At 41.2% G+C, this 24,611-nt stretch overlaps 1 protein-coding gene across 1 annotated transcript in view; it reads right to left on the bottom strand.

The window, feature by feature from the left end:
• TPH2 (tryptophan hydroxylase 2) overlaps positions 1-23,814 on the bottom strand; it is a 52,792-nt gene extending 28,978 nt beyond the window's left edge. The window contains exons 1-8 of the mRNA XM_069773782.1: positions 23,550-23,814; positions 20,025-20,177; positions 17,550-17,733; positions 17,341-17,441; positions 14,131-14,198; positions 8,635-8,831; positions 6,701-6,836; positions 1,142-1,268 (exon numbers count right to left, since the gene is read on the bottom strand). Of these exons, the coding sequence (XP_069629883.1) occupies positions 1,142-1,268; positions 6,701-6,836; positions 8,635-8,831; positions 14,131-14,198; positions 17,341-17,441; positions 17,550-17,733; positions 20,025-20,177; positions 23,550-23,654 (1,071 nt within the window). The 5' untranslated portion in view covers positions 23,655-23,814. The remainder of the gene's footprint in view (positions 1-1,141; positions 1,269-6,700; positions 6,837-8,634; positions 8,832-14,130; positions 14,199-17,340; positions 17,442-17,549; positions 17,734-20,024; positions 20,178-23,549) is intronic.
• Between the last annotated feature and the right edge of the window lie 797 nt (positions 23,815-24,611).

A 24,611-nucleotide genomic window follows, 5' to 3' on the forward strand; every position in this document is an offset into this window, starting at 1 on the left:
TACACCAGTGCATCAAAACCATTACAGTTTAACTGAACCTGGTTTGAATCCACCTTCAACCCTGTGTCCAAGTTATTTCCAACCCTTTAAATCCTCACTGTGCTTCTTGTGTAGAAAAACAGTGGCATGCTGGGTAAGTTTTAAAGTAACCAATTCTTCTGTTGGATCTCACAGAATTTTTCATGAGATAGAATATTTAAATATGGTGTTGTTTTTAATACAATATAGTTCATTAAATTATTTGCAGCATTAGTTGTAACAGGAGCCACAAAAGGAAGCATACAATAAGTTAAAACAATTGAACAGAGCAAGCAGTATACACCAGGGTCACTAACCTATGTCATGATGGAAAGGGCTGCATACGAGTTATTTGGAAACGGCAATACAGCAGGGCTGACAGGTGGGCAGGAGCTGAGAATCCTGGCAACTTCACAGGGCCCTTCAGTGCAACCTGAGGCTCCCTCGCACAAGGGCCAAGAAGGCTCCAGTCGGGTGGTCAGTAGCATCTAACATCTTTAACACACAACCTCTTCCAGTTCACACTATCTACTGGCATGTGCCTCATTTGATGCAACACAGAATCTCACACCCACTGGCTGAGGCACTTGACCTTGGTCTAGATCTACTGCTGCATAGCCTTGACTTATTAACCACATACTCTCCAACAGGAGCAGCAGCAATGCAATGTTGTCCAAAATCCATCACACACTACAATACAGTGAAAAGCTGCAAAACAGAACAGAGAGTACAGAAATAGCAGTGCTAAGACCCAAAGTGGCCACCTCTGGATGAGCTAACAGTGTAGAGCTGAGAGCACACACCAAAATGTGAGTTGATTTTTTTTCAAAATTACCTTGCTTGCTTGTTTTCAGGACCTTAAAGTAGACAAAATCCATATCAGCTAGCCCTGAAAAGTTGTGGCTATTGCACATAAAAAGTAAAACTGACTACCTGAAGACTAGCACGTTCAGCTTTACTCTTATTAAAAACAATGGAAAAATATCTAAAGCCCTGTGATTGTCACATCATAGTCATCTGTAACCTGAAAATGCAGTCAGCTCTAATAAGACAATGCACGTCACTTCATCAACCAAAGAGGAGGACAGATGAGAGAGCATGCCACAAAAAGATTTTGACTCACAGTGGCTAATTTCTGAACATCTTCATCAGATGCTCCCAGCGAAGCAAGTCCTATCTCTTGTGAAAACTGTGCAAACTTGGGATCAGCAAGTAGAGGCACATGTCCTAAGAGTTCATGGCACGTATCCCTAAGGGAATGGAAATGAAAAGAGAGTCATTATAGAAATTAATGCTGTAATCATTCCATAATTAATTTAACATAAGCCATTTTACATTTTTATCATGAAACCTGTTTTTTACAGCATAATAGTTCTTCCCTGTGTATGGTTCTGTAGAAACGTACACGTTTGCTTCTATTAAATGGGTTATATGTCATTTAACCCCACCGTGACTTCCCCGTCATTTCCAGATTGCGTGGGAGGGCCTGATCACGCTGTCTTCCAGGCTTAGTACCATGAAGACCGAACTGCCCAAAGGAAAGCCAGATGTCTCACAAGTACAGTTTTCAGCATTTCTCTCCACATGAATCAAGTACAAAACCCAACACATTCCCTCTTCCTCTTCTCCATTCCCCTTTCTGCACCTGGGTAGAGCCCCACAACCAAACATTTTGTCACCTGCCACTAGAAATTCAGGGCAATATTCACAGAGGTTTCTGTGTGCTTAATTTCTCATCTAGTCCTGAGTTCCTACTGCAATTACTGGGTACTTCTGTTACATGGTCCACTTTTCACCTAGCAGATTTCAGAAAAAGCAGAGAACCCAAATTGTTTCAGAAAACCACTGTTCACACCTGTTAAGTGCATTATTAGTCACGACAAAGTGCAGATGTAAGTGTACAAAAAACTGCTAACCAACCTAACAAAAGTGCACATGCATCATCTACAAAAGCTCTTAAACTATTCTGAAAGTTTTGGTGCATTTGTTCACAGAAAATAATGGACTTGGTAGTAAAGTTCACTTTAAAAATCACATCTGACATTTCCTTTGCTTTTGTCTCTTCAAAGACATTTCTCTCTTTTTTTTTTCCTAAGCTGTAAACAAATGTTTTAAAGGCAGGGAGAAAACATCAAGTTTTCTGCCTTCTATCCAAAATCATCCAATTTGTCTTTTATAAACTATTTTTCTTTGAAAAGACACAGAACCTGACACTTCAGATAAATCATGAACAGAAAAACAACCCTCTATATAATTTAAAGTCGTCTTACTTGGTACTCTTCACCAGGAAGTCTGTGCCAACTGTGTCTAGGTAGATAGCAGTAGATAGTAGTTTCTGGATGCATGCAAATGAAGATTAGCATTTTTGGCATTCCTAGTTTGCCTCACCAAAAGCTTATCAAATACAGTTTCAGTATTGGAGGGTTACAGGCCAGTCTCTCTTCTCAGCCCAGATGGCCTCACTGAGAGATGCTTAGCAACATTTGCTCATGTTATATTCACGTTTTTTGGTGAGACAAGCACCACTCTGAAGTTGTGCATGACAAGTTTGAGCCAATTTCATATATGAGTAATTATTCAACAGGACAGAGGAATTACCAAATCTCATTTCTCCTCCTTCCTAGACATACGTATTTCCCAAACAAGCAGGGGAGGTAAACAGATAGTCTTGTGCCTGACGTCATAAAATAAACATGGTCCCTAGACACCAACTAGAGATTCAGTTGTAGCAATACAGGCTGAGTGCTCAAGTTCACTGTGCACCAACCTTTTTAGTCAACACCCGTGAAACATGTTTGATATGTACAGCTGGCCAGGAACAGTATCAGACATCATACTTACATAAGGAAAATTGTTTGCATTTGTTTTCCACTGCCTGGTAAAGCCTGTCCTTTCCCCTGAAATTAAGATCTTTTCTCCCTTGTTTCTACATCATTGCATGTCCTTTCAGAGCCTGGGAAATTCCCAATTTCTTCAAAAGCAGCTGTTAAGAAGGCTTTTCTTATGATCTCCACACCCCTTTGGTGATGCTCTGAGTCTTGCAAGATGAAGAAAGTTCCCTACCACAAGACCCATAGCTTAGATATTACTCCCTTCCTCACTGGAGCTCAGACTTGAAAAATGGGCTGGCTCTGCATGGTATCCATCTCTTTGTTCAGGAGATGGTTTGCATCACTTGAGTGGATAGTCATCAAAGGTTAATGACCCTTCTGCAATTATTTCAGTTCCAGTCACAAGAATTTTTTCTGTCACCTCCTGCAAGATTTAGCTCGCTAATGATACAAAGGACAGCAGGGAAATGGAGTTTGCAGTCTGATAGATATACTCAGAGAATTCCCAGTACCAAACAATTCACTGGAGACTCCTTCAACCATCACCATCCAACACAGAAATGGGCCACAAAGCCCATTCTCTGGAATTCCAGAGCTCTAACTCTAATTCTCATCTTTACTGGAGAGATCAACACTGATTGCTGAGCACTTTACCTATGCTGCACTGCATCAGTCCAGTTATACTTAGCTTCGTATCAGTAGTTCAAATAACAAGAGCAAAGAAGATATAGTGGGACTGGCTTAAAGTTCCTGGCTTCAGGTAAGCACACTTGTCTCCAGGCAGGCTTCTACAGCAGCATCACTGGTATTGGTACTTGAGTGAGTGTCTACATTTCTGTTCTCCTGTGCTGAAGCCACAACTCCCAGAAACAAACAAGCAAAGACATGTTATTCCTAGTTCTCCACTGGGACACAGGCTCTTTGTGTCACTTCCACCCTTGCAGACAAAATGAGAACAGACAAAGCCTAGCCCCATTAACTTGTCTCTCCTAGCAAGGGGAGGAAGATGAGGAGGGAGAAGATACTTCTTTCATGCCTTCAGCTTGTAGATTCTTCTATTAAAACTATGCAAAGTAGCATCTTGAACATGCAGTTATAAAGAGAGGAGCTTGAAACAAAAAGCATATGAACAACAACCAAAAAAAAACCATAACAAAAAAATCTTCCAGGCAGGACCATGAACCAGCATTTGGGATTGTCATTGGAGTCTCATAGATTTCCCTGCCAGTCTGGCCCTTTATAGATAGTCTAAACAATATAATTCTTTGCTTAACTACCAAGACTTGATTCTTTTGTTTTGTTTTATTCAGAAAATAATTAAGTTCCTTTAATTTATTCACACACATTGCTCAGAGAAAATAAGATTTTTGTAATGCATTTTTCACAGCAAAAGATTTTTCTTGGAGTAAATTAGTTAGCAGAGCAGAGGAAATCTATATAGCTCTGTGAATGTAGTAGAAACATAACGAAACTCAGGAAGAAATGTTTTAAAATGCATACAGTAGTGATACAGATCAAACCAAATGAACTCTCTAAGTTGTATCTAGCTCTATCGCCTGGGTGTTAAATCTGACGGAAAGCCCAGTGAAGTCAAAGGGAGTCTTTTTACCAGGTTTATATCATTGAAATGCAACATTCACCAAGACAGGGACCTGCAGCAAACCTCATTATGGCCCCATATATCAACCAGCAGATCTCAGGGCATTGCAGCTACTGCAGAAGATGAAGAGCTGTCCCCACTCAAGTCAATTTAGTTTTGCCATTGATTTCAAACAAAGCCAGGATTTCACTCTACATTTCTGATAACACTACTACATGCTCTATCTTACGAAAAAAATTAAACACATTTAAAAAAGGATTTTCAAATTTTTCCTGTGGAGTTCCTGATAGTCAGTACACATTATTTAATTTATGTGAACAAGCAGGTCTGCAAGAAGAGAGTAACATCATTAGAACACGACAACTTAATTCCTCTGTTAGTCACATTTAGAGGCGTTAAAACCATAACCTGGATTAAGTCCAGCCCAAATAAGGAATAAAAATCTTTATTCTAACTGAACTATTATTACTACACAGTAACTTTCCAGACACCAGGACCAGAAAGGTTACAAAAAAAGTAGTTGCTGTTACTACTAAGGATCAGCTACAGTACTCTGCATAATTCTGAATGTAAGCACCATCCTGAAAACTACAAGGCTCTCAAATACACAAATCAATGAACCAGAGACCATCAGCAAAAGCACAGATGCACTTAATTGTTTCCTGGAAGATGTTCCTTCCTTTGTTCATGTTGGAGTTATGTGCCTAAATCCCCTATCAATAGATGAAAATGTTCTTCTAGTTTGTATTAAGTTTGTAAATGTCATCATTCTTTTGCTGACCATTGGTGGGTGCTGCAATCTGAGACACTGGCTTCCCACAGGAGAGGAAATCATTGGTGCAAAATCTGGTAATTCCTAAGTATAATTTCTTTTTTTGAAATATCTACAGATATTTTCAGATAGACCAGAAGAGATCCAGCATCATATACCCAAGCTCTTCTCCCAGGATTTCACGTTATAGAAATTTGCCTACAACTTTAAGAGATTAAAGTGCTAATTACAGAGGTTACAGAAGTGAGTGAATTCCTTCAGGGATTACCACCTCTTTCCCAAAAGAAACACACACACAAAACTAGCCTTGTAGCATTTCAGCAAGTACTTTGCCCAGTTCACATGCTGAAGACAAAAGTAGATAAGTGTATAACAGCACCACCTGGTGACTCCTGCCAGAATAATGTTAGAGCATTTTAAAATACGGCTTAATTTGTGGTTCCATTAATCCTTTTATATCCAAAAATATTACTCCATGGTTTTGGCAGTCTATTCATGAAATCAAAGTTAGACATGGGTCCAAATGTTTACAGGACTGGAGCTGAATATATATGTATGAACCCTTTGTGTAAATTTTGGCAAAAATAAGACACTCAAATAGTCCAAGCTGACTAAACAACAACTACAATTTCATGCTAACGGCCTGATGACTGATTCACTGTGAAAACGTGAGTCCTGTGGTTACAAGATCAGCAGATGCCTTTGGTAAAAATACCTCCATATTATCTAACTGACATGTATTGTTCTGTTATTACTGCACAGAGCACACCATATATAATACAAGACAAGAACTACAATCGCTTCAATCTTTTTTTTCTCCACTTTTCATCAAGAAACCAAATGCCAAAATATTTCATCCAAACTCGCAATATTCTGTTTTGGAAAAGCTGCAATGCTGTCCCATGAAAGTCATAATTAAAGTGTCTCTTATTTCTATCATGTTCCCTATAACAGGCTTCCTATCTAATATCCTCTCTGGGTGAGAGAATAGTGCCTCATGACTTGCTTGCGCTGTGTTACAGGAGAGAAATGAAGTTCAACTGTGCAGTCTGGCCCAAAGAAGATAAACGGGAACACAAGAAGACCAAATTATAATTCTAAAAGCAGTTTTTTTCAAGGGATTCAGGGCTTTTTTTCCAACTTCTTTCCTTAGTTGTCCAACAGAAAATAAAATTTTAGACACTTTTTCAAAATGTTTAGTTAAAAATTCCAGTTTCCATTGAAATATAATCCAGATGATAGATTTTTTTGACCCACCATATAAATAACCTAGTTATTTAAAACCCTTGGAAAAAGTCCATAAGAAGCCTTTGAATTAAATTCTGGCTCACCAGTGTGAAGGGTTTCGTCATCAATGGTGTAAGTAGATTTTTACATTTGTAGGAAGGTTTCTCTTTTCAATCTTGGCAAATCTAATGGGGTCTTTTAAGAATCCAGTGAGCCTATCTTTTCAGCACTAAGGCAAATTTAGCAACTTACGGTTCTGGTGTGTAGAGAGGATCTGAGCCATGTCGTATGTACTGAGTACAGTGAAAAACTCTATACGCTAAGCCAGCTAAAAAATCTCGTGGAGACAGGTATCCAGCAACTGGTCTCACTGTGAAGCCAGACCTTTCTGAAGTGAAGGAGAAAATAAAAGACCAAATTATATATATATATATCTCACTATATCAGTTTCTGAGGACAGGTAATATTCTGTTAATTATTCTACCAGAAGCATGACATGGAGAATCTTCGCTGAAGATCACCACACATCATTTTCACCTATTATGTACAAGAACTATTTTGCATTGCTAGCATATGTTTAATGAAAACAGCTTGAGGTATTTCAAAGTTGGTTTGAATACCTTTGTCTAGAAAAGATGGTAAGGTACCATAAGTGGTATTCTCAAATCACAGAGTATCTGATTTTTATGTCTGGTACCAAATGGGAAAAAAGTTTCCAAAACAGAAGACAACTTCTGTAAAATACATTAAAAACTAACAGAATAGAATAGGATTAAATCAAATCTATCCTTATTTTTACAGATAAAATACTGTTTGTGACAGTAAAATACTGACTTTCACATCTGAGGTCCTCATTTAAATATTTAACAAAACATTCCTTTGTCAATTAGTCCCAGTGGGGAGTAATTTCAGACTTAGTGACTCTGAAAAGCACATTTCTCTCCCAAATTCATTCTTTACTCTTTCAAAGTGTTTACAGGAGAATGTTAAAGTTTTTCTTCCACAGACACTACTATTGCTGTGTTTAGTCTAAAAACATATTTCTGAAAGAAGTGTGAGGTTTTGAGTTTCTAGTTAGGGGGAAAGAACCTGTATATTTTGGTATCATTCCTTTGAGACCACAATACAATATATGAGAAACCCAGAAGGACACAACCAAACTCAGAGTGATGAGTCAATTAGTAAATGCAGGTGTTCACAAACAAGAGTTACGGATGAAGCAGGGACTGAGGAAAGTAAGCCCTTCTTTAAAAATTTTGCATTTCTCTTAGCTAAAAGATTTTCCATACATATTTGGGATAAAAAGCTTTGCTGATTCTTCTTGTAACACTTAACAGCACATTAACCTTTTTTTCCCAAACACCCATCTTTAGAATATTTTAGTCCCTGAGCTCCTAGAGCTCCTGAAAAAGAGGATTAAGAACAAGTATATGTATCTGAAGGGACCCTTAAGGAGAAATGAAAATCTTAAATGAACTCTTTGGTGGTTTTTCTTCTAGACTTAAAAACAGCAGGTTCATGTCTGCCACTTCTTCCATATGGGATACATTTCCATTACAGATGAAAAAGAATGGTATTTTCAAACTTAAATATGTAATATACAGATCCCTTAAAACATGAAAAAGAAGTAGCAGATCACCTATGGGGTCCCCATAGGTGATTTTTTTCAACATACGAATATAATGACTAGTGTCGTGAGGTCTTGAGCACTCAGGAAACCCTCATATTGATCAGACTGTACTGTACAACAATGTGCCAAACCTGCTCTCCTCTTTAAATTCAGTTTATCTTGGCATTTTATTCCCTCTTTTACCTGCCTGAATATTTGGGGGATGCCCACTGCGGTTATCAGAACTCCCATCCTGTGGCAATGAGAAGAGCAGAGGTAACTCTGCTCGCTCTTTTCACTGTACTGAAGGACTTTTTACCCTGTGCAAGGTAACATCATGTGATACATGTTCAGCTGTTTAATTCCTCTCAACTTCATACTTGCAAATACATAAGACTGTCTTAACAAACTCTCTTCCATGGAGAATGTCAAAAACAGAATGATACTTCAAAGACTAAACCAAAGTCCACTGACAATGCTGGGAGTCTTTTCATTTAATGTGTTTTGTATTTCATACTAATAGAAAAGAGTGTTTTCATGAAACTGTATCTATCGGCAAACCAAATATGAATCTTACCTTTAAGAAAAATAGAAACATCTTCCAACTGAGGCACATTATCCTCTCTGTATCCACAGTACTTGGTCAACAGAGGAAAGTTTTTCAAATATTCACGACAAGCATGGGTGGGATAGAGTTTACTGAGTTCCCTAAACACCACCCCCCATGTTTTAATTTCTTCAGCTGTGTACTCCACTCTGGGAATGGGTTGACCACTGTAAAAAACACAATAATACAAAATACATTTGAATACAACCAGATTCTAGACAGACAGTGGATGACAAAATTTCTGTGAAAAGTATTATTTAAATAAAGGCAGATAGAGACTATTAAAACTATTTAAAACTATTTTAAAATGACAGCTAGATGCTTTTTTCTTAGAATTACTTCTTGATGTTATGTCGTACATATTACATTCATTTCATAAGAACTGTATTTCTTCTTATTAAGCAATGAGATTATTTCTTAATCTTTGTACATATCGTAGTAGAAAGATGGATTTCTTATATGCCATGTTCCTATACAAGAGCAGTACTTCTCCATTTATTGCCACTGATGCCTTTGCAAGTGGTTAGCTGAAGATCCTGATTCAGTCTAACTTGTAGATTCAGTAAGACCATCAGCAGACTGAATGCTCTATGCATTCTTTAAAATACATAATATTGACACAGTATCATTACTTAGCATTTTACAAAGTTAAGATTAGGCAATTACGTAGATGTTTGGAAATGTGTGGATCTAATTAATATAGATATATATTGTTTAGACTGTTGCTTACATGTGCAGGTATGTTTGGAACCCCAAATTCATGCAGGACTACATCATGAGGAAGCTAACCTCAGAGCCACCAGCCTAGCCTAGGTGAAACTAACCCTCTAAATACACCTCTCCTTTATTTTCTTCTGCACCATTCCTCTTACATAGACGTACAGAAATTGCAAGCAGGAGCCTTCCAGGGTACCTGCTATCTGTCTCTGACATCCAGGATTTGCCTTGTGTGGTTACGGCTAATTTAAAACTGACTGGCAGCATGAAGAGTGTGAAGGGCTCCTTCCAATTTGCACTGCCTGGTATTTAACTGTAAGGAATTTCCCATGCCATGAGCCATCATCTCATGTCCTTAATTCCCCCTAGAAACTTTATAATCTTTCTCTGGATTTAATGTTCACCATCTATAGTACGTAATCTGTGCAGACTGCCTTCTCCTCAGGTATCCTCTTTTCCCGTGCTGTAATGAAGTGCAGACTGGCAAAGGGATCCACAGGATCCTCCTCCACCCCATCAGTCCCCATCTCTCACTCCCCTGCCACAGGGCTGGCAACGTGGGCACTCCCAGCCCAGTGCTGCAGCTTCCCCAGTATCGCAGACAGCACCTGAACAGGCATATCAGGCTCGGGGAATCCCACTGCAGCAGAAGTGCAGTGCTGTGCTTTTGCTGGGGGGTTGGCTCCCCATCTCTGTCGTTGCCTGGTTCGTAATCCTGTCTCCACTACACGAGGTAACAAGGAACGGGCCCTCATGTCATATGCGGTTGCTGCTATGCAGTCCCTACATGCACGAGAGGATCATCTGCCCTACATTCATTCTGGTTGTCCTCTCATCTTTATTGAAAACTTACCATTTAATCCCCTTGCCTTTCACTATATCAAAGGATGTTGATCCATGGCAGTTATCTGTCAGTCAAAGGCTACTTGGTATGAGGTACACATACTTGCTAAGGAGTCACTGAATATCCAATACATCCGCTAGTTCCCCTTCAGCCGCTCTTTTACAGACACGACAAGAATTGCAACACATTTAGTGAAGCATTTCTCATCAAAAGGAGCTGCACTGGGTCCGTGCCCATTCTGTGGTGGGAGTCAGTCCTCCAGGTCTAGTATCTGTCTTCACCTTTACACTTTATCAGCCTTAAGCTGCCTGCCAGTTCACGGAAAGCATAACACAGCTACTCTAAATTGTACTGTACGTGACAGATACAAGCAGGTTGCTACTCCATCCACCTGGGGTTGCCAGAACACCATGCAGTAGCCTCATCCCTTTTCCTTAGACGTGACCACTACTACGGATACTGCCAGTACAGGTCAGCACTGGCCCAGCGAAGAAGAAGAAATGTGTGCACCAGTGGAAAAACTCAGGTTTCTATTCAGCCTGTCACTAGAGAGGTATAAACACAATCAAGGATCTGAAGCTTGGTCACTGCTCACTAAAAGGTTTGTAACTTAGTCATTGTTTCAATTAATTCATTAGTACTGAAGTAAGGTTCACTGAACTTTAATTCCTTAATAGGATTTATGCCCAGGAGAGCTGATCTTATTTCCAGCTGATCATGATATTGCTTTCTTTATCGAGACAATCAAGACAGCCAGAGTTGAGGGAGAACCTATGCCTTTCTCACTCAGCTCTGCAAATCTCATTTTCCTCACCCTCTTATTTCAACAAGCAAGACCCACCTTGCGCTCAAACATTTCAATAAATCACAGAAATGGCCAGCCTGCATTGCCAGTTTTCTTGTGGCTGACTCTAGAAGCTAACCCATCCTGAATTTTTATTTCCCCTTATTAAAATAGGGTCTTTCCATTTTGCCATGGTCATGAGCTATCAACTTATGAATTCCCTCTTAAACATTGTATTTTTCCTCCAGATTTAATTTTCTCAACACTTTTTCAATCCCTAATCAGTCTCAAAGGACTAATTAGCAAGATTAACACATTTTTCACTATCTTTAGGATAGAAGCTAAGTGAAGAAGGGAGGAATATTTTTTTTTTGGTCCATTTATTTCATACAGCTGATCTTCACTGCTGTGCTCTATTAACATGTCTTTCCCTTTAACACCCAGCACCAGCAAATATCTGCTCCTTCAAGATCACTGCTTAGTGTTTTTCTCTCTCCACTACAGAGGCTTCTTTATGTTCAAGCAAAGCAGAGCATCTACTACTATAGAACAGCAGCAATTCATAAAGGAGATGCTGATCCAGGGTTTTCAACTCAACAATTTTTTTTACAGAGCCAGTTCCTTGCAGCCAATTCTTTGCAGCCAAACCTCTTTGTTATTTTCTTAAGGAAACAAGTGTGGGGGTTTTTTTGGTTTGGTTTTTTTTTTTTACACTGGAAAATGAAAAGTAGAAACATATCAAGCCTCAGTAAGTGATTAGGAAGGTCACTTACCTGGAAGACACTCACAGGTTCAAGGCAATGTCCTGAACTTACCCCTAAGGGAAGCAGTCCTGACAACAGAACTGTTCCTTTTGTATAAATAAGTAAATAGCCATTAGACCACAGAAGAGAGTGTGATGAGACTGCAATGTAGCTTCGAGACACCTATATAAATTCTGAGCTCCCCAGCACGGGTAGCAGAAACAGCTTAGCTGTAGCAGCACAGAGTCCTCCCTGAGCTGATTTGCCTTTCCTTAGCGTGGCTTAGGCTGAGCTGCAGGATGCTGAGGGCAAATGTCTCCCTGAGCTGTCTCTACAGGCACACCCAGAGACAGACAGACTGTACAGCCCAGTAGATACGGCACATCCCTGGGATTAAGATAACCACTGCAGGAGACCTGAGGAGTATGAACGAGACTTTGCCCCATCTCAGGTAACTGCCCTAAGGACCGGCCATTTTGTGGTCCCCAGCTAAAAATATTTGAAGCATCTTGTTTTCCCTCTGCTCATAATAATAGGAAGAGTTTGAAATCTTTTAAAGATTTGAAAAGATCAGTAGGATGAAGGAGTACTTCTGAGCAGTTTTGCTGAAGTACGAAGCCTGGCCCCCAAATAACCTCTGGTTGGGCTTGTTTGATTTTTGTAATTTGCCTGCAGAAATGGTTCTTGAGCCTTCAAAATCTAAATAAGGAAAATATTCCTTTCCCTTATCTGTTTCTTCTGGGAATATGGAGGATTACTCTACATGATTTTTGTGAAAAAATGTTTCTCACTGGTTTCAGGGTGAAAAAAACCAAACCTGTGTAGCAGAAGACCAACCACTGCTTAGTGATCCAGCTGTGTGATCTTTCCAGCACTTAGGCAGCCAAGAGGGAGAAGGGAGGAAGGCATTTCCAGCAACTTAGCAGCTGTGAAATGCATGGCACTGCTGCTACCGTCATGGGTAAATGCAGAACTATCAGACTTACTGAAAGAACTCTAAGAGCACGTACAGTCTGCCCTCATCCGCAGGTACCTCCTTGACATTCCACACTGCAATAAATGCTAGGCAAGAAGCACTAACTCTACCACAAGCATTAGACTGAAAAAAAAGATAATAAAACAATCAGCTGTAAACAAACAAACAAAAAAACTGTCTCAATTTACATTTGAAAGCTGGCTAAACTGAAGACTTACCTTGGCAGCCTAGGAAGCTTCTCTACCAACCAGCTCCCTGCCCCCAGCAGGCAGCAGCTCATTGTGCTGGATGAATGTCATAAGCACCCAGCTAAACAAATGCCACCATGGGCAGACCAACAGTAGCACTTACACACTTACTAGATTGGTAATAGCTTAACGACAGGAATGGGACAAAGGTAAGGGAGAAATATAATCAGGATTATACGGTCACAAAGCAGAGTTAATCCGCCTGTCCCCCCAGCCTTCTAGCGCCCATACACTAGCCTTATACTAAAAACAAAAAAACAGAACTGAAAAACCTTCAAAAATCCATTTCTGAATTGCTTCCTGACAGGCCATGCCTTCTACGAAGGGAGAAAAAAATTGTTGTGTTTTATATTCTTTAAACAATGTTGACAGAAATCTCAAAGGAGAAAAATGAAAAACCTGAAGAAGTGTGGTAAAATGGAAAAGAACATGAAATTAGGATGTTCTTTCCCTTGAGAATGAGGGCTTTGGCCTGTTGCAAATAAAACCTAGAGTACAATTAGAATTAATTGAATGCTTCTGTGACAAGAAAATTGCAACACAGTAGGTATTTGTAGGTAGCACAGAAAGTTTCCTGACTTCCAGGAACGGTAGCAAATTGAAAATACTGACTTGACATGGGGGGAAAAAAAAAAAAAATCAAAATAAGAAAACACATACAGTGCATTTGTGCACAGGCACCAGCTCCACTAACTACAGAGAAATCCACTGACTGAGTTCTGAGAAATTTAGAGCTGTGTTGCAAAATTGATAAATGGCATTTTGCAGCGTCCAGTATAGTAAGCGCATGAGAAGAAAATAGTAATTTGGGGTTTTAGTGAGCTTGTCCAACTACGTAGGGATGCTAGATATGTGCAGTGCATCAGTTTGTCATTAACACATGCAAGCATTTGTAAAAGAGTTTCTTAAGTTCAAGCAGCTATGAATAAAATGCTGAAGAGATAGTGCTTACCTTTCAAATGCTTTACTTGCCCGTATCTGTACCGAAAATGTAACGGGATTTCAAGCATCAGGTTTGTCATTTATAGCCTACACTAAACTAGTCAAAGTTTAAAGGATGACTTTGTCTACTGTTAAATTTCATCCTACAGAGTTAAGTAGAGCATGAATTCTAACTAGTCAGCAGCATGGGGAAGAATTATGCCAGTACTTACTATTTATAGCTCATGGCAACATCCACAAAGTACTTTCTTCTCTGTCGATAGACATTGTCTTTAAATCCCTTATGCAAGGAAGAAGAGAGTAATTTACAATAAGAACAGAAAATTAGCTGTAAGAATTATAATTATAAAACATATCATTAAAGTGTTTATTTAGTACCTAATTATATTGTATTTTGATTAACACTATCTACTGGACTGCAAGAGAAGATAAGGATTTCTTCACATTTTCCCCCACCAAAGTCCCACAGGAGTTTTTTCAAGACAAGTTCAGTCATAGGTACAGTCATTCATCCAAGATGTTGAAAAAGGGAAACTTTTTCCTTGTAATTTTGTCTCACTCGGGTCTTCCTTAATCTGAATGGAAATCTACAGGCAGGCACAAAGCAGAATAATTTACCTATCCTTAACACATTTTTCTTTGCTAGAAGAATCAAGCACCCAGAGCTCATACGCAACTCATTTTGAAGATGCTACTTCAGCAGTTGCCATCTTAACCAACACATTAGGGACTGAGCGATCAGCCTCCAATAGCAAATATGCATATTGCTCCAACTTGAGTTACAGAGGAAGGGCTCTACCTCGTGGGCTACAGTAGGCTCATACCTTTTCCGTATTAAGCGCAAAAGAGCTGTATAACACATACACACCAGTCAGTTACAGCCCTCTGAGCTATTCAAAACTAAACCAAGATCTCTTCTATACCTATAAAAGATGTAGACACTTCAGGTTTTGGACTACATAAAGAGTTATCTATTTTGAAGGCAGAACTGTCAACCTCTTGAAGATGAAAAAGGGTAAAAAGTCATCTAAGTTCCCCAGTTAGGAGCCCAGAAAGTGCATTTAAGTTTCCTCTAGTAAGAGCTGAAAAGTAAAATGCATTTTTTCCTTACTGCTCACATACACAAAACACAAATCACCGAAGGGAATGAAAAGATAATGTCATTTGATTTGAAATATTTGTATGAGCTTCCAGAAAACTCAGAAGGCATTTTACTGCCCCATAACCAAAGCTGTGCTGCTAGGGCAGAGTAAGGGACCATGTCAGAGGACTGCAGAAAACCCTCAAGCCTCCACTCCTACACAGAAGAGCTTTTTGACTGGCAAAAAGTTGCTGTAATCTGGGGGAGCCTCCTTGTCTGCTTAATACCTTTTGACATAAGCGTTGAGTTGCTCAGCTGCAGACAGTTAAGAGCTGAAAAGTAACGGAAGACAGCACAGGGGATTTAAAAGCCTGTCACATGTAGTGAAACTGAGACTCAAACCATTAGCCAACATGGAGTAGGTTAGGGCTATGCTGCTGAAATGGTGCTATACTGGTTCTGTAATAGGGTAATTCTCTTGGTCCTCTTGACACCTACACACCACCACTAAGGAACAGGGCAGGCACCAGAAGTGGCCTGTGAAAGGCCAGTCACAGATTTTACAGTTTTTTCCCCCCATCTCCAATACTTAGCATGCTGCATAGGCTAACAAATGGTGTGTAAATTATGTTTATAAGAGTTCCCCCAAGTGTAAAATATATATTCATATAATGCAAATGTCTTTTTTCATTGTCTGTAAAACTAAAGGCAGATTTTCAGCAGAGCACTCAAGTATTTAATGAAGGCACCAGCTCAGAACATAAAACAGTATCAAATGGCCCGTCACAGTCATCGACTCAAGGCTAGAATGAGCTGCCACTACAGCCTCTGTTTGAACCAAATTACTGTTAATGGTTGAAGGTAATCAACAGGCTTTTCCATCCCAAGAAGACGTAAGGTAAATCCTAGTTTGTCATCAAGAAGTGCATGGCAGAAACCAGGATCCAGGAACACGCTCCCCAGCTGCGGGAAGGGCTCACAGGGATGGCTGGGAACCAAGCGAGGCGATGATGATTATCGCGGCTGACACACAGGCAGGTGACACTGGAGACAGGGAAGTGGGGCTGCCACGGGACACAGCAGTGAGGTTCGTTTGCTCAAGTGCACAGGCGTGAGGGTCTGCGCCCGAGCTCCCACCACGGCACGGCCAATGGAGCAGCTGTGGAGCAGATGGGACAGAAGGCAGCAGTCCAAGTGCCATTTCTGCACTGAGAGAGAGCCCCAAAGCCAGGGCCACCAGGAGGACCTGCCTCTCCTCAGCCAAGGCAGCCACCAGGAAGGAGTCTGCACAGGCACTGTAGTACCACAGTACACAGATGCATCACTAGGAAGCTCCCTACAACAAACTGATCTTTCTGCAGTCACTTACAAACTCTTCGGGGCCGTTTTTCACCATCTTGGACAATGCCAACAAAAATGTGTGTGACAAAAAAACTAAAGGAGACTGCAACCTACAGCTAGAGTTTAATCTGATTCCATAAGGCTGACAGTCTTATAGTCAGATATCTTGGTTCATTACCTACTTCCTTTCACCTGGAAGTTTCCTACAATACCAGTGTAATCCAGCCTATTTTAGGAATGAATACAACTAGCTACCACCACTGTCTTTCAGCCAAGTGGTCTAAAGGTAGAAACTTGGATTTATAATAAGTGAAAATGTTGTAACACAAATGCTTGCAATCATCTACCATCTAAAGACTGAGGGGTTAAGCATTTATGGACATCAGCCAAAAGAAATAAAACAATAACAAATCTATTTTTCTGCCTTTTGCACTGTGCATTTGGCACCACAGCAGATACAGCTTGTATGAATCGCAGGCTTGTCTCCTGTCACCAAAGTCAGGAAACAACATGAGACACCTTCCCATCTGCTGCATTCATGCAGAAACAGTAACATGTTGCTCTGTTTTATTTTGTAATTACCTCCTGAGTGCCCAAGGAAGTCTTCCTTCATAATTCTTCCTTCTCTGACGCTTAGGTTAATATCAATTCTTACCTAAGACCTACTTTTGGCAGAACCGAAGGTCATATTGATCTAAACTCTTCAGAGTTTGAAACCTTTCTATCAACTAGTTACTTTAAAAAATAAATAAATGAAAGCAGCACAAAAGGGGACATAGTTGTTAAACACTGAATAAGTTTTCTGGAGGACCTCTTTTTTGGGTGTCCTACTACAGAAAAGGAAAATCAATTCACCAAAACTACTGAAGAGAACTAAATCCCCACCTTCTGAAAACCATATGCTCAAAAAAAGCACTCAATCAGCAGCCAAGAGGCTTTTTATTTGACTGGCAAATAACCCGAACAAATTATCTGCAAGACAATTTTATGTTACACTTACAGGGTGATCTGCATCCAGCTCAGATCCATACATCAAAACTCTCTGTGAGCATTTGTCTAATTCAGATATCTTCCTGGGGAACCAAGGGACACAGTCGAGATCTGTAGAAGACAGAATATGAGTTGAATGTACTGGAGTGTAAGACTGTGGAGATACCTGTGCAAAACATTTGTCAGTGTCTAAATCAAGTGATACAAAAGCAGCCTTGCCTTCTTCATCAGTCCAGATGTTTTCTGGCGGATTGAGAGATACGATATTAGTTTGAAACTTGAGCAACTGGATTAGTTCATTAAATTCTTTCTTACTGCAGTCGCAGTCCACAAAAATTTCCACTTCTGAGTTCCTTCTCTTCGATTTTCGTGATTCAATATGAACCATACTCACATGTTTCTCCTGTGGAAAGATGAAATAATGGATGAAATACAAACATACCAGCTAGAAGGGCAATATTGATGGCATATTCCTCAGGAAAGTTTTTCCCAGTTATTAAAAGGTGCTTTCATTGAAAGTACTCACTTTGTATTTACACAATTAGTTAGTGACACTTAAATACTGAAGACAAAAAAATCTGTATACTGAAAGTAAAAATAAAACTATTATATTTACTGAAGAAATTAAACCAATTATTTAACTTTATCTACCAAGACAATCTCTTACAGAGGACAGTATAACATCAAAATTTTTAAAAAGATTTAAAAAAATCTAATGCAATTTTATATTTACCTTTGCTATAAATACTAAATTCTAATGCAATTTTATTAGGCAATGTGCATAGTAATGATGTTAATACAACTAGATTTGAGTGTGCTTCTTTAAATAGATGCTATTAAACATGTGCTACTTCAGTATCTCTTATGAACATGTGAGGAAGAAAATATTTTTGTGAGGATAGCTGTACATCAGTCCTCACCTATGTTTCTTGCAGTAATTATCAATAACCCAAAGTGTTAACAGTAATAAAATTATAACCTAATTTAAGCTATTCTCTATTACAATGTCCCCATCAAAACTAAACGATGCAACAAACATGAGTGTGTGAACACTTCTAGCATGAAAACTTTCTTAGGGGTTATCTCTCCCACCACAACTACTGGTCTGCCAAGGGTGTCATACAACAACAGAAAACCGTAACGTGTTATGGCTGACCTGATCTAGTGTTGTGATAGCCTTGTTTCAAAACAGGAGGTTGGACTAGATGACTGCTTTGAACCAATACTTCTGTTGACTCCGATTTTTTCCCTTTTTTTGCCAGACAGAAACTATCTGTTACTTTTCACAACTATCCTTTCACTTGCTCAGTGAAGCCTATAAAGCATCTTCTGACTTCCAAATGGGGAGAACTCCATGTTTGTACTTCCACTTGCCTGCTGTATTTTACATAAATGTCCATTTCAGATGGAGGTACCCTCTGGTACAGCCAACCAGCAGGCCCTGCTTTTACACCTCTGGATGGATATAAATTCTTTCACTGGCATGCTCCATAAGGTATGTATACGGTGTATCTCCTTAGCTAAACATTCACGTAACAAATTCACCCTGATCTACCCTTGGTTGAGTAGAGAACAAACCCTGTGCTCCCCTCACAGTACTCAAATCGTTAATGACTACGTGAATGGGGATGATATCTCTGCAACATCTTCCAGCCATGTTTTAAGAGTGAGTTACATGCCTATTCCCAAGAAGGGGGAGTTGCTGAAGTCCAAGATTTCAAGTATGAACCCATTCAAGCATTTAAGCCAGAGCTGCAGTTAGAGACACTTACCCCTTGGAGAGAAGCTGCATTGAAAACATGACGCCTTCTGCAGCTCCTATTAAATCTCTTAGGCTTCCCCTCTTTCTGTCAAACACTCCGCTTCCTGGCAGCCTCCCTCCCGTGGGTCTAACTCACCCCTTTACCTTGGCTGGGGAATCTAAGTATCTACACCAGCCTCGGGAACCTGCTCCCAGAGCCAGCTCCCATGAGTTAGCACTGGTATTGCTCAGTGCTCCCACACTTACACCCCTCTGATGGTGGGCTCCAAGCCAGCTCCTAACTTTCTCTTCGCTGCACAGCACAGACTGAACAACCCAAGACTTTTATCGTACTGCTTTCCTTTAACTATCCTCAGACATGCCTTCAAGCCCTCTTCAATTTATTAATAAGGCAAGCAGACTACATGCAGCACCAGCAGTCTGACCGAAAAACACTGACTGCATGAGGATCTACATGGGGACCAACACGTCACAATTTACGTTCTAGTTAGACACATAGAAGCCCTGATCCTGCATGCACCTAAAGATGCGTTTAACTTCATGACCAAACATTGTCGTGCAGCAAGGCTGCCACCACCACCTGACTGTATGTAATTTAGATTCTGAACAGCTCTCTGAAAGTGCCTCCTTTCATTGTGGCCTGCACAGACACCTTCAAATCTAATTTACAGTGTTCAGAATCACACGACGGACATCTAAAGCGCATGGTGTGAACATCAGCATCACTGTTAAACTTTAGTCCACAAAACCCTTCATGAGCCCAAAATGCTTTGTTGAATGGTCCATAAAATTTTAAGTTACTTTTATTCAATTCTGCAGAGTATAACCGCACTCTATTCCTTCTGCCACGGTCCGTTAGATTTATACCAACAAACAACCTGACCTCAGTAGCCTTCCTCAGTCCAGTCAGTGTAATGATTTGTAAGCTTTACCTGGAAGAGTCGGAGAGCTTTCACTAATCCACCAACTTCATTCTTCAAGGAAAACACCACGGCTGTCTTTCCACCTTCAGAAACAGATTCACCTTTCCCATTTCCCTTATTCCCTTTCTTTTCCTCATTTTTCCCAGAACTGGATCTGTTTAGCTACAAATGGATAAAGAACAACATCATCTCTGAGGCAAACAAGCATTTCCCAAAATTAAGTCTTTTTACGCAAAGAAAAATTTTTGTTAGAAAATAGCTGGAAGTCATCCAGACTTATTTTAAAAGGTAATGCACTGACTTGAAACCAGAATCACAGATCAAAGGCAGCTGCTAGAAATGATTGTGTAAGAGGCCAGTCCGTAAAAAAGAGCTTAAGGAAAAGCATATGAATGTTTAAGATATAAATATGACTATATAATTAGGGCAATGCTATCATTACTAATAAATATGATGCAAATGGAGACAGTCCAAATTACTGCAAAACTGCAGTGATGCTATTCTAACCTGTACCAGTCAATTTACAATGATTTACACTGGTCTGTATTTTTGTATTAACCATTAAATTTAAAACACAAACTTTATGTTCTCTGTTGTAGTACAATTAATGTTGCCATGTAATGTCATTTTTCCTGAGAAAACAAAACATCTGTTGATTATCAAACAAGGACATAAATACAAGCATAGACTGCATCACAGAATACCAGGTTGGAAGGGACCTCAAGAATCACCTGGTCCAACCTTTCTTGGCAAAAGCACAGTCTAGACAAGATGGCCTAACACCCCATCCAGCCGAATCTTAAAAGTGTCCGATGTTGGAGAATCCACCACTTCCCTGGGGAGATTATTCTAATGGCTGATTGTTCTCATTGTGAAAAACTGCACCTCCCATAGAAGATGAGCTGGCTTAGGAACTAAAAAAAAAATACAGGAAATGACACCATACTTGGCCATTCCTACATTCTTCTCACAATTTAGGGGTCAAAGACTGCTTTAAGCCAAATTTCAGCCAGCATTTTAAAAAAAAATGTAATTATATCAGCTTAAATCTTGTTGAGATGCCAACAGTACAGCCTTTATAGACAATTTTTATAAGATCGACCATGATTTTCAAAAAACAGCCTGCATTTTCCAATACCCAGGTTGTGACTCCTGGAGCAATTAAATCTCCAGTGAGATGCTAACTGCTTTTTTATCATCCATAACACAGTCACTGAAAAAATATGAAGATAGAAATTAAGAATCATATACAACTATTCCACATGGATTAAATTGTCCTTTAGTAAACTGTAAAGCAGCTTACAGAAAATAACGCAAAAATGAAGTTTTTAAACAGGTTTCATAACACTTGATGAAAGCCAAGTTAAATCTCTTCTTTTTTCCTTACAGGTAGGTTATCCCACTTGCATAATGTCTGTGGACCTGCAACAACGGACTTTAGCAAAGGGTCTCCCTGTGCTTCTAGAAGATTTTACAAGATTTTATCAAGTGCTTCATGAGCCAGCAAAAAATTAGTAAGCTTCAGCCCGACTCCTTTTCAAACCGGGTGATATAAAATGATTTTCTTAAAAATGGATATCGCTGACAGTGACAAGGCATTTGTATCACATCCATCTTAATGCATCCACATGGTTCGTGTCAATTTGGTTTACTTTTTTGCTCAATCCTAGCCCGCTCTAAAATATCTCCCTCTACTGAATACAGAGCCCACAGCTCTCAAGTCAGCTCCCACTGGATCTTCTGAGATTTTTTTTTTTTAAGGTACAAGGTACAGGTACAAATGCACTGAATTAAAAAGAAGGCTAGTTAAAATGCATAATCTTACCAAAAGCCACTCTTTAAATGGCACAGCCACATTTAAACTAGTTACTGGACATGCTAAAAAGTCCCTGTGGTCTTTTCTAATCATTAGACTACACAGAAACAATCTGGAAAAGCAATTATGTTTGTAGAATGACATATGATGAGTTTCAAACATGCTCACTTTTTAGTAATTGAGCTTATTTGATTCTGCTCAGTAGGAGGTTTGCTCAGGGATAGTTCAGGGGAAGGTCGCTTTTGTTTTAACTTTAATAATATTTGGGATTTGGCTGAATCCTTTTTACATACATCAAACACACAACCTCCACGTGAAGTGACAAAGGTGCCATTTTTATAGCATCTGTGATTTCTCACTGGGTCCTGCTTTCTAGAAGCTATGTACCGAGGATCCCATAGTCAACTGAGTGTCTGAAAATCTAAATACCATTGATTCCTCTGGGAAACGAGAGCACTTGGCACCTTCCAAGACTGTCACAGGTTGCCTAATACTCTCAAGCAAGCATTACCCGAAGCAATGACTGAAAGACCCTCTGAAGCATATGAAAACTAGAATACCTATTTGTTAGAAGCCCAGCAGAAGAGGCTGTGATATTGCAAGAACTCAAATCTTATCAGCCGTGCTCATTAGTACACTTCATAATTAAATAATGAGTAGGTCAATTTTCCTAATGAAAATGAATTATCTGGAGCAAGCGCAAGTACTCAGGAATAAAAGTCATCTATAGCAGAACTCAGAAAAGAAAGGAGCTCAAATATAAGGACAGTAAAGCAAATTTATCATATTTAATTCAATATTTCCAACAGAAACAAAGCATGTATGAATAGGAATACTTCACATTTTTCTATAAAGACAACAGGCCAGTTCACAACTGGTACAAACTGGTGCATTCTCTTCATTCTACTCAAGTGATCTGAATCTTCACGCGTTGCAAAATTTTACAGGAGGCAAAGTCTTCATAATCCTAAACATTTCACGTATTGAGAGCAGATTACATTATTAGCACCTATTAACATTCTTTACTCTTATTAAAGTAGATTCCTGTTCAAATATGTTTACCTGTAAGCGTACAGAACTTTATCCCGTGCTTGAAATCACCCAAGCACCTGTTGCACCCATACCATCATCCTACAGAGAACTGCTTCTACCTCCCGAGAGGGTTTTCAAGAGGGAAATTACATGATTCTCGCGCCCCTGCTAGAAGCTGGGAAACCTCAAAGCCTGCTGCTCAGCCATGGAAGTGCCATAGGCACCAAGGCAGCCTGAGTGCACGCGGTTTGTGTGCTGCCAAAAAAAAAGTTTTACGTTATCGTGCTCGGAGGCTTGCGACTGCCTCAAAAAGAACGGATTCGGCTGACGCGTACGGCCCGCAGGAGTAACCAAAGCCTTTCAAAATTCAAGCACTTAAAACCACCTGAACCGGACCCCAGTGCTGTTGTCTTATTCCAGCAGCCGCACGGTTCGCTCCTGCAGCAAGGCTTGGATTTCTAAGGCAACTTTCATTCAGAGGTTTTTGAACGAGACTGCCTTTCGAACGAGGGCCGATCGGTCGGCCAAATTCGCTCCGCCGGCCCCTGCTGAAAAACTCCTCGCCTGACCTTAAAGCGAAGAGGAAGGGGGACGGCTCCCTCACACCGGGCCCCCCGAACCCGACCCACCGGCTCTCTCCCCCCACCTCCGCCGGCGAAGCCCCAGCTCCCGGCCCCGCCACTTACGGTGAGGCCGCCGCCGGCGGGCCGCTCCTCCGGCAGGGCCGAGTCCAGCGAGAAGCCCCTCCGCGCCCAGTACTTACTGGAGAACATCATCATGGCGGGCTGCATGGGGCCGGGCGGGAAGGGGGGGGGGGTGGGCAGCGCCGCGCTCTGCCCGCCTCGCCCCGCGGCGGCTCCTTTTATACGCCCCCGCGGAGACTGATGGAAACCCGATTAGGGGGAGACCCGTCGCCGGGTGACGAGAGCCGCCGGCAGATAGACGCCCACCGCTCCCGCTTACCTCAGCCGCCGGCGGGGCGGGACGGGACGGGGAGCGGGGTGGGCGCCGGGCGCTGCCCAGCCTCGCCCGCCCCCAGCCCGGCAGGACACCCTCACAGACAGACAGACAGACCCCGGCCGACGGCCGTGAGGGCGGCGGGCACCTCAGGGGGGGAGCTGTGCCGACCGCCAGCCCGCGCTGTGGGACGGTTCCCGCCTCTGGGGCTTGCCTTCGGGCGACGGCCTCCACCCTTCCCCTCACAACGCTTCCCGCCTCGGCCCGGACGGCGGTCACCCGGGGAAGTACCGCTTTGAAGCCGGGGAAGCCGAAGCCGGGCGGCCATCTCCTTCCAGCGGGGGTTAGGGGGGCAACAGGGCAGGGGAGGGCTCCCAGCCCCCGGGGCTCTGGCGAGGGGCAGCGGGCTCGGCGGTGCCGGGACAGGGCCCGGCCGGGACCCGGGGACAGTGTGCCGAGGAACCGCGGGGACCGAGATTCTACAGGGAGAAGTTGTGTAGAGATGTTGATGGGAGAAACGGTTTGAGGTAGAGATTCAGCTCTCTGCCGTTGAGGGAGTACTGCGCTGAAAAACGGGCTGGTTCGGGGAAGGTGTAATAAGGGACAGAAATTACATCTCATAACGAAAGACCTTCCGAACCTTATATATTGAAGGCTGACTGGTGGCACGCAAAGGGCATTGCTGCTGAAAGAGAATGCTTAACCGGAGAAAGCTTTTTAATCAAGGCAGCAGTGGCTGTGGTGTCTGCCTGAGCTGCGTCAGGGCCAGACTCCCCGTCGGACGACTCTCC

Source organism: Haliaeetus albicilla, chromosome 28 (assembly GCF_947461875.1).
Source record: "Haliaeetus albicilla chromosome 28, bHalAlb1.1, whole genome shotgun sequence".
Classification (NCBI taxonomy): Eukaryota; Metazoa; Chordata; class Aves; order Accipitriformes; family Accipitridae; genus Haliaeetus; species Haliaeetus albicilla.